Raw genomic sequence first — 10,379 nt, 5'->3', positions numbered from 1 at the left:
GGAAACATCGGGGGGAAGAAAAGGGTGGGCCTTCAACGGGGGAAAGGGGGGGTAAATCATCATTGCCCCTTACCTCGGGCACCTTATCGGGTTTCCCCCACTGTAGTTTTGCCACTTTTCTGGGCGTCCGATTCACTTGTGATGTTTGTCACCAGGGAATCTGGCCCCCAGAACGCCGCTAGACCTCTGTGTATGTTGACATGTTATGTGGCTGAGGGCATGGGCAGTGTTCACGAGTTACCGGATGATACCAACGCCTGTTATACCTTTGCTGACCACATTTCTTTTCTTTATCTGCAGGTGTTTCTTGGAAGACGGAGCATCAAAGGGGGCCTGGTTGAATCGCTCCAGTATCATTTTCGCAGGGAACGACAAGTGGTCAGTGGACCCGAGAGTTTCCATCGCAACAGCCAACAAAAAGGAATACAGTCTGCGGATACAAAAGGTCGACATTTCAGACGACGGGCCATATACCTGCTCGGTACAAACCGAACACAGTCCCAGGACAATGGTGATACAACTCACCGTTCAGGGTAAGTAATGTGTGTGTTACACAACTGTGCTCAGTACACACATACACACACACACACACACATACACACATGAGCAGAATTATCCGGAGATGGTGATGTCACTACATCTGGAGAGCGATGATGTCACTTGTGTCACATGACATCATGAAAGTGTTCATGATGGTTCCATGTCAGACCTTGATGTGAGACTGTCCTTTTTGTATGAGCTACTTGTTTTGATTCCAAATAAGACATGTTCATTATAAAGAACTAGTTATAAGCCCTTCAAAATGACAGCTCCTGCAATGTACTTTCCCTTTGAGCTGTGACAGTTTTTACTTTCCCTTTGAGCTGTGACAGTTTTTACTTTCACTTTGAGCTGTGACCGTTTTTATCCCACAAACTACCTCCTCTCTCTGTCTTCCCAGCTCCCTCTCTCTATATACAGCAAGTTGAAACAGACCAGTCCCTGCAAAAAATGCTTTCACTTCCTGCTATGACATCTTTTAGCACAGGAGTAATTTGGTCTGTCACGTGGCCTCTAGTGGTCAGTGGCGGTACTTCACCTCATAGAGGTTAGCCTTTTATATATATTGATAAAACCGCACCCTATTGTAAAATAAAAAAGGATATTAGATATTGTGCAACCATGACAGAAACTGGGGGTTTCTTCACCTGGGACCAGGCAAAAATGTGGTGCCCCCCCTACCTGCAGGGAGCAACCGAGGAATGCAACCACCTAGCACTTGCCTAGTTGTGCTAGCTAGATATTATATGGGGTATGTTCCCCTAGCAGCACAGGGGCTCCTGTCACACTGATGCAAAGTCTTTGTGACATTAGACATGAATCAAACTCACATATAGAACTTTGGGCTGTACTGCTCGCACTGCCACCTGTACCCCGGTCTCCCAGCAGAGATGTCTAATGATCTATTGTATCATTAGCTGTGATATCTGCGGGGCATTGTTCTACACTTTAGAGGATTACGGTAGTTATGAGGCTCCTGTATCTGTGAACGTGTTTGTAATTTCATTGCGGGATCCAATCACCATCATTTGATCCGTGCCAAAACACCAGTGACTCCGGAGAGGCGTCGTTCCTATGGTATAATGAGATATTATTCCAGATCCATGTCCTGGCATGCCGTCACATTCTGGAGTAGAGCAGAGTGGAATAAGGTGCATTATTTGCTTGCAATAAGAACATGAGTTTAATTGAGTTTAATTGAACGGTACGCTCAGGATATTCGGGGTAGGCAGAGCCTCATCTGTCAGCCGTTGACTTCACCACATGTCACTTGAATGGAGGTTGTGCACGGGTGGTGGCAATGTGGATGGGGGCCCAGCCTGAGAGGGTGCAAGGACGGAGCAGTGTGGATGGGGCTGGGACCGAGAGGGTGTACAGGTAGCGGCAGTGTGGATGGGGCCGGGACCGAGAGGGTGCACGGGTGGCGGCAGTGTGGATTTGGCCAGAACCAAGAGGGTGCATGGGTGGAGGCAGTGTGAATGGGTGCCTGGTACAAGAGGGTGGACGGGTGGTGGCAGTGTGGATGGGGACGGGACCGAGAAGGTGCACTGGTGGAGGCAGTGTGGATGGGGCCGGGAATGAGAGGGTGCACTGGTGGCGGCAGTGTGGATGAGGCCGGGACCAAGAGGGTGCAGGTGGCAGCAGTGTGGATGGGGGCCCGGACCGAGAGCGTGCACAGGTGGCAGCAATGTGGATGGGGCCAGGACCAAGAGGGTGCATGGGTGGCGGCAATGGATGGGGGCCTGGACTGAGAGGGTGCATGGGTGGTGGCAGTGTAGATGCGGGCCTGGACTGAGGGGGTGCACAGGTGGCAGCAGTGTGGATGGGGGCCCGGACCGAGAGGGGGCATGGGTGGTAGCAGTGTGGATGGGGGCCTGGACCGAGAGGGTGTGCGGGTGGTGGAAGTGTGGATGTGGGCCGGGACCAAGAGGGTGCATGGGTGGTGGCAGTGTAGATGGGGGCCTGGACTTAGAGGGTGCACAGGTGGCAGCAGTGTGGATGGGATTACGGACCGAGAGGGTGCATGGGTGGTAGCAGTGTGGATGGGGGCCTGGACCGAGAGGGTGCGCGGGTGGTGGAAGTGTGGATGTGGGCACCGGTAAGGTGCTATGAAAGGACCGAGTTTCAGAGGTAATATAAGTTTGGTGCTGGCTGTGAGCCAGTCGGAGCTATGTTGGCTTTGGGCAGTGGTTGTAGTTTGAGGGGATCTGCCTATTTTGTCAGTCCTTTCACCCACAATTCTGTTCACCTGAACGTTGACGTTTTCAAATCGGCGTTGCCCATAGAACCGTATGGGGGTCTATCGTGGATTCCTGCTGTGAGGGACCCAACCGTAGGGACGTTTTGTTAATGGATTAACGTTCCTGCTCTTCTATAGAATATAATCTTGGTTACTTGTTGCTTCATCTTCCCTTCCGTCCAAGATAAAGAATAGGTTGGCGCATGGATTTTGGAGAATAGTTGCCCTTCAAATGCCAAGGTGCGCATTTAATTACCGGCAGAATGGATGAGCAGGTGCGAGACAAGTCTATGAATGGTCGCGCATAATTACAAGTCAAACTAATTCTTGGTGCGCTGACTCATCTGCTCCATTTCACTCTCCAGAGTCCTGTGAGATCTCCAGACTCCCCGATGTGGCATTTACGCCTATTAGGCAATTTAGCTATTTATTATCGGGTCATCCAAGTGTTCGTTTGCAAAACTTACTTATTAGACTATGCCAGAGATAATTATCACCACATTTAGCTGCAAGCGCAAATTTCAATATCGGATTTTAAAAAACCTGTTTTCATTCGATACGTAGTCGTGTGATTTTCATCTAGAATATTATGTTGTCATTTGTTTTTTCTTCTCTTTTGTGTTTTCTTGACAAGTAATCAGGAGAGGCGTTGTGCTGTGCGGTCTATTGAGCCATGAGATGGATGTATAACTGATAACCCCGTCTAGGCGGCGGGGGAGTGATGGGAGGGGAAGGCGGTCCTGTACCGCGCTCCTCAGCATACGCTCCGGGTAGCTGTATCCCCCTCGTAAGTGACACAAGGTTATTCTGTGCTAGAAAACACAAATAATATATCAAATACAGTTCACTCATTTGAAGAGAATTAACTAAAGTCTGGGTTTGTGGAGCGGTTGCCGCTAGCAATCGCTCTGTTCACTATATTCTAGCTGTTGATATCGGCAACCTCTCCACTTTGATTAACCAGTAACTTTAGTAAATACAGTATACCCCCTGGTCTCCGGAGTCAGTATTTCCCCATCTCTGGATGCGGATAGTGGGTGTGTCAGTCCTAGGCAGGGATGTACACATCAGCATTCATAACCCTGGAGTATAACTAGATGTATTTTCAGCAGTCACCAGTAGCAACCGCAGGATTTCTAGAGGAGAGAGCTTTGCCGCTGCTGCTGCTGCTTCCTCTGCTGCACAGTACCGCCCTCCAGTGGCCGGCACCCTAGGCAAATGCCTAATGCTGCCTAGTGGTGGTGCCGGCCCTGCAAGAGGGAGAGGGCCTCCCTGTCTAAAGTGACAGAGGCTTAATTCGGCCCTGCTCACACAGTAAACTTGGTAGAAGAAGCAGCTACCGCTGGGCGTGTGCCACCGCTTCGCTCAGCCCCGTACGCTGCATGATGTGATCTGGTAATCGTATTATATACCATTGCTATTGTTGTCATAATAACAATGCTATGTACAGGAAGCCCCTCCTGTGTTTGCCTGTGTTCCGGGGAATTCAGGAGGCTGTTTACACAATATTACCCAAATCTGTATGCAGGCTGTGGGTTCTCCGTTCAGCTCGTGGCTCCAGCATACCGTCCAGTCATTCGAGAAGCGACTTAGAGAAAAATGATCCCGCTCCCCCCTGTGCACAGCCAATGTGAGCTCTGACTCCTTCACATCTCAGTGTCTGCAGGATGAATTGCAAATATTAATATAGCGATTCACCCGGCTTGCAAAGCCTAATTTTTTTTTTGTATAGTTAGAATGTGGAACTAATAAGATAATTCTCAAACAGCTCTACTTGAAATGAAGTATGAGATTTGCTGGGGCAATGTAAGGGATACTTAGGAGATACAAGTGACAATGCTTCGCTATCCAGGACATGGGTTCCTGAGCGGGGGCCCGACCTTACAGCCTCTGGCGTATTGTTATAGTTTTTCTCAGCCCTGAAAATGTAAGCAGCCTATTTTCTTCTGTCCCCTACAACACAGCCGGGCAGGATCCTTCCATGTGACACTGATCCATGTATTCATGTTGTTCAATATTCTAGTAATACCCCTTTCAGACAGAAAAAAAGACCCGGGAATTTCCCTGGTCCAGGAGGGTAGACCCGGGTTTTTTTTTCTGTCTGAAAGGGTCAACCCGGGTCTAAAATGCCAGGGCATCAACCCAGGAATTTACCTGGGTTTTTCCCAGGTCTGTATTCCAAAAACCCTGGTCGCCGGCTGTCTGAAAGGAAACGACCCGGGATTACACATTGTTAGGCACTGATTGGCTTTCCTGGTGGGGTGCTGGCTGACTGGTTGTAAGGATAGGCATCTCTGATTGGCTGGGAGGGCATGGCAATGGGGCTGGCCTCTGAGGTCATTAGGGAGCTGAAGAAAGGAGCATGGCCCACTGGTAGAAGCAAGAGGTGAGAGCTGCTGGCAGTGAGAGGGGAGGAGGATATCGGCAAACAGATGACTGGGACAGTCAAAGATGCCACAGTGTACTCAAACATTGCAAATATACTGACAGCCATGTGAAGTAACATGTACCTTCCAGTATATAAAAACGATAAAACATGTTTACAACATATCCTTGTGTCATGCCATGGTTAATGCAATGCAGTGAGCAGTCACCACCCACTTTTGATGACCTCATCTCTTTGTGCCTTTAAAACTGTCCTTTACTTATGACACACAGAGTTTTGCCGGAAAAATCCGGCTTCTGTGTGAAAGGGGTCGACATGGGAAATACCCGGGTTTTTGCTCCTGTGTGAAAGGGGGTCAGCACCTTGCTGCCTAGTTCTACCCGGGTTTTTGTATCCGGGAAATACCTGGGTTTTTGGGATTTTTCTGTCTGAAATGGGTATGATACTATCTCTGATTCCAGGCATACTGTAGTTGCCTCCCCTCCTGCATTCTGCAGGAGACTCCCTGACATAGCAGTAATCTCCCTCTCTCCCACATTAGTCTAGCACTCTCCCTCATGTCACCGAGCCCACATTACACTGTTACATCATAGTTACCTCCCCTCCTGCATTCTGCAGGAGACTCCCCGACATAGCAGCAATCTCCCTCTCTGCCTCATTAGTCTAGCAATTTCCCTCATGTCACCTAGCCTACATTACACTGTTACATCATAGTTACCTCCCCTCCTGCATTCTGCAGGAGACACCCTGACATAGCAGCAATCTCCCTCTCTCCCACATTAGTCTAGCAATCTCCCTCATGTCACCTAGCCCACATTTCACTGTTACATCATAGTTACCTCCCCTCCTGCATTCTGCAGGAGACTCCCTGACATAGCAGTAATCTCCCTCTCTCCCACATTAGTCTAGCACTCTCCCTCATGTCACCGAGCCCACATTACACTGTTACATCATAGTTACCTCCCCTCCTGCATTCTGCAGGAGACTCCCCGACATAGCAGCAATCTCCCTCTCTCCCTCCTTAGTCTAGCAATCTCCCTCATGTCACCTAGCCCACATTACACTGTTACATCATAGTTGCCTCCCCTCCTGCATTCTGCAGGAGACACCCTGACATAGCAGCAATCTCCCTCTCTCCCTCATTAGTCTAGCAATCTCCCTCATGTCACCTAGCCCACATTACGCCGTTACATCATAGTTACCTCCCCTCCTGGATTCTGCAGGAGACTCCCTGACATAGCAGCAATCTCTCTCTCTCCCTCATTAGTCTAGCAATCTCCCTCATGTCACCTAGCCCACATTACACTGTTACATCATAGTAACCTTCCCTCCTGCATTCTGCAGGAGACTCCCTGACATAGCAGCAATCTCCCTCTCTCCCTCATTAGTCTAGCAATCTCCCTCATGTCACCTAGCCCACATTTCACTGTTACATCATAGTTACCTCCCCTCCTGCATTCTGCAGGAGACTCACTGACATAACAGCAATCTCCCCCTCTCCCTCATTAGTCTAGCAATCTCCCTCATGTCACCTAGCCCACATTACACTGTTACATCATAGTTACCTCCCCTCCTGCATTCTGCAGGAGACTCCCTGACATAGCAGCAATCTCCCTCTCTCCCACATTAGTCTAGCAATCTCCCTCATGTCACCTAGCCCACATTACACTGTTACATCATTGTTACCTCCCCTCCTGCATTATGCAGGAGACTCCCTGACATAGCAGCAATCTCCCTCTCTCCCACATTAGTCTAGCAATCTCCCTCATGTCACCTGGCCCACATTACACTATTACATCATAGTTACCTCCCCTCCTGCATTCTGCAGGAGACTCCCTGAAATAACAGCCATCTCCCTCTCTCCCTCATTAGTCTAGCAATCTCCCTCAGGTCACCTAGCCCACATTACACTGCTACATCATAGTTACCTCCCCTCCTGCATTCTGCAGGAGACTCCCTGAAATAACAGCAATCTCCCTCTCTCCCTCATTAGTCTAGCAATCTCCCTCATGTTACTTAGCCCACATTACACTGTTACACCATAGTTATCTTCCCTACTGCATTCTGCAGGAGACTCCCTGACATAACATCAATCTGCCTCTCTCCCACATTAGTCTAGCAATCTCCCTCATGTCACCTGGCCCACATTACACTGTTACATCATAGTTACCTCCCTCCTGCATTCTGCAGGAGACTCCCTGTCATAGCAGCAATCTCCCTCTCTCCCTCATTAGTCTAGCAATCTCCCCCATGTCACCTAGCCCACATTACGCTGTTATATCATAGTTACCTACCATCCTGCATTCTGCAGGAGACTCCCTGACATAGCAGCAATCTCCCTCATGTCACCTAGCCCACATTACACTGTTACATCATAGTTACCTCCCCTCCTGCATTCTGCAGGATACTTCCTGACATAGCAGCAATCTCCCTCTCTCCCTCATTAGTCTAGCAATCTCCCTCATGTCACCTAGCCCACATTACACTGTTACATTTTTTGAGAAAAAAGGAATGAGAGATAGATGCATTTACATTGAATCATCAGCACCATTTCCCAGCACTTTACCAAGTACAGTAGCTCTTACTAACTGCTTTGGGGCTCATCTACAATTGGATATAAGTCATTTTACAAGATTCCTCTCAGATGTAGACACACCCATCTTCTAGGTGCCACGTTCACAATCTCTCCATATATGGAGCTAGACACGCCCTTTGAGAGGAGCATGACATGCAAAATTCTACTACCAAATATAATCTCCCTGTAAATGTAGTCAAGTATGATTCCAGGTAATATGGAAATAGCCAATACAGTCCGACCAACCCCATAAGGTATTTTATACAGTAGTTGTATAATTCAAAAAGCTCTCAGACACTGGTGATACAGGATCCCTCAGGTGATCCAGGTTGCTCCTTGTTTCCTATTGGAACATCCAAAATACTGTTGGAAATATTTTACATATTCCCTTTGAAATCCATTTTTCCTGCTGGAGAAAAAAAGTGTCCACAAATTGACACAAAAGGTATCCTATAATTGGATCCAACCCCTAACATGTATTTAAAGGTTTAGAAATATCTTTCCCCTGATGAAGTCATTTATGACGAAACGCGTCGGATACTCTATGGTTGGATGAACTGAACCATTAAACCTTTGTCTTTTGTCTGAGTAATAAAAATGTGTTTTTGAAATTTTAACCATTTGGTCTGCCATAAAATTGTATACAGAAGGTGGTGGATATCACTTAGCGCACTCTATCCTACTATATATATATATATATATATATATATATACCGTGTATATATATATATATATATATTGCCCTATGTGTATCCGGCACAATCCTTATTGTGAATTCCCGGGTGCCCTCCTTAGTGAATGACTCCACCAAATATTCACAGAAGAAGATAGGCGTCACTCCGGGGCTTTATCAAAAAAGTGAATTTAAAGTGCGACGGTCAACATCGTTTCGGGCAATGCCCGTCGTCAGGACCAACACAAAAATATATATATATGTGTGTGTGTGTGTTTTGTGTCGCTTTGTGTGTCTCCGAACCACTGTCATCTGTTGGCGGTGAGTGAAACTACATCTCTTTCTCTCTCACACTTGAACAAACACAGAGGCAATCACAAGGTAGCAGACTAGCTTTCGAAGCATTTACTTTGAGCGGGCTTACTAGTTATGCTAGTTATATATATTTCTGTTCAGTGCTACTGACTCTGGTTTAGCGCTGAGGGTATAATAATGAAGTAAATATACTAATGAGCATTCAGTAACCCCCCCCCCCCCCAACACCCAGTCTATCACAATGTAGCCAGATTTGTCTGTACTGTATGTTCAGATGACAGGGGCAGTTGTTAATGACCCGCGGAAGCATACATCCATAACGATATAATGTGTATACACACTAGACGATAATATTGTTATCGTGCATATCGTTAAAAAATATTGCATAGTGTGTCTCCAGCTTTATGGTTAGAGACTGCTGGGAGCGTTACGGTTTGGCTGTGGGAGGAGTTTAGGGGTAGGCTGTGTGGAGGACGGGAGGAGTTTAGGGGTAGGCTGTGTGGAGGATGGGAGGAGTTTAGGGGTAGGCTGTGTGGAGGATGGGAGGAGTTTAGGGGTAGGCTGTGTGGAGGATGGGAGGAGTTTAGGGGTAGGCTGTGTGGAGGATGGGAGGAGTTTAGGGGTAGGCTGTGTGGAGGATGGGAGGAGTTTAGGGGTAGGCTGTGTGGAGGACGGTTGTGCTCTAGGGAGAGGGATGAGGGTTAGGGATGGCGGGTAGTACTCGCCTGGAACATTGCTCTGCACAGGTCACATGACTGCGAGAATCCAGCAGACGACTCTGGGACTGCTGCCGCTGCTAGGACCGGGTAAGTAACCGATGAGTTGACATTCTGTCATGTCCACATAAAATCCAAGTAGACATTATGGTGGAAATTTACTAAGGTGGGACATTGACAAGCTTTGCATGTCCAGAGCAGCCCCATTGGCATTCATGGGGGGGGGGGACATATACTAAGATGGGATCTCTATTTCAGATGGGATGTTGCTATGGACAACCAATCAGATACTTTTTTATCTTATCTTTAAGAAGGCGCTAAATAAATAAAAAAGTAGATTCTGATTGGCTCACATCTTAGTATATGTCCCCCCCCCCCCCCCCCATGAATGCCAATGGGGCTGCTCTGGACATGCAAAGCTTGTCAATCTACCAGGGCCGCCGATAGAGGGGTGCTGTGGGTACAGCTGTCCCAGGCTTTGGCCTCTGGAAGGGCCCGGCAGCTCATTTTGCCGACCGCACCCCCCACCCTCACACTGCCTCCGCTGTGCCGCCTGCTTCTTTAATGCAGGACGTCGGCGGCCAATTAAAATGCTGCACCGGTTTTTGAGCCAATCAGAGCTTGTGTGCCGTTAGCCAATACGCTGGTGCTGCATTTTAATTGGCCGTCGGCGTCCTGCCTTGAAGAAGCCTATGCTTCGGGTCCTGCTGCAGGAGCCGGGCGGTGTGTAAAGGGATGGGGGGCAGAGGGGCCCGGACTCGAAATCTGTCTCGGGCCCGAAATTCCTAGTGACAGCCCTGCTACCTACCATACCAAAACACTAAAAAGCAGCCAATACAGAATACTTATGTCTAGAAATGAGTGGACCATTTTACATGAATTAAATATTTTTATTTAGCAGATTATATATATAATATTTTTTTTATTTAGCATTA

General features: G+C 48.0%; 1 protein-coding gene across 2 annotated transcripts in view; it reads left to right on the top strand.

The window, feature by feature from the left end:
- The first annotated feature begins 229 nt into the window (after positions 1–229).
- The window catches only part of NEGR1 (neuronal growth regulator 1), a 249,240-nt gene continuing 239,090 nt past the window's right edge, over positions 230–10,379 (top strand). For both annotated transcript variants that reach the window (XM_083157756.1, XM_083157755.1), the window contains exon 1: positions 230–533. In XM_083157756.1, the coding sequence (XP_083013882.1) occupies positions 245–533 (289 nt within the window). In that variant the 5' untranslated portion in view covers positions 230–244. The remainder of the gene's footprint in view (positions 534–10,379) is intronic.

This window comes from Crinia signifera, chromosome 8 (genome assembly GCF_055691185.1).
Source record: "Crinia signifera chromosome 8, ASM5569118v1, whole genome shotgun sequence".
NCBI lineage: Eukaryota > Metazoa > Chordata > Amphibia > Anura > Myobatrachidae > Crinia > Crinia signifera.
The sequence above is the reverse complement of the archived record's forward strand: the minus strand, read 5'-3'. Positions and strand labels throughout refer to the sequence as shown.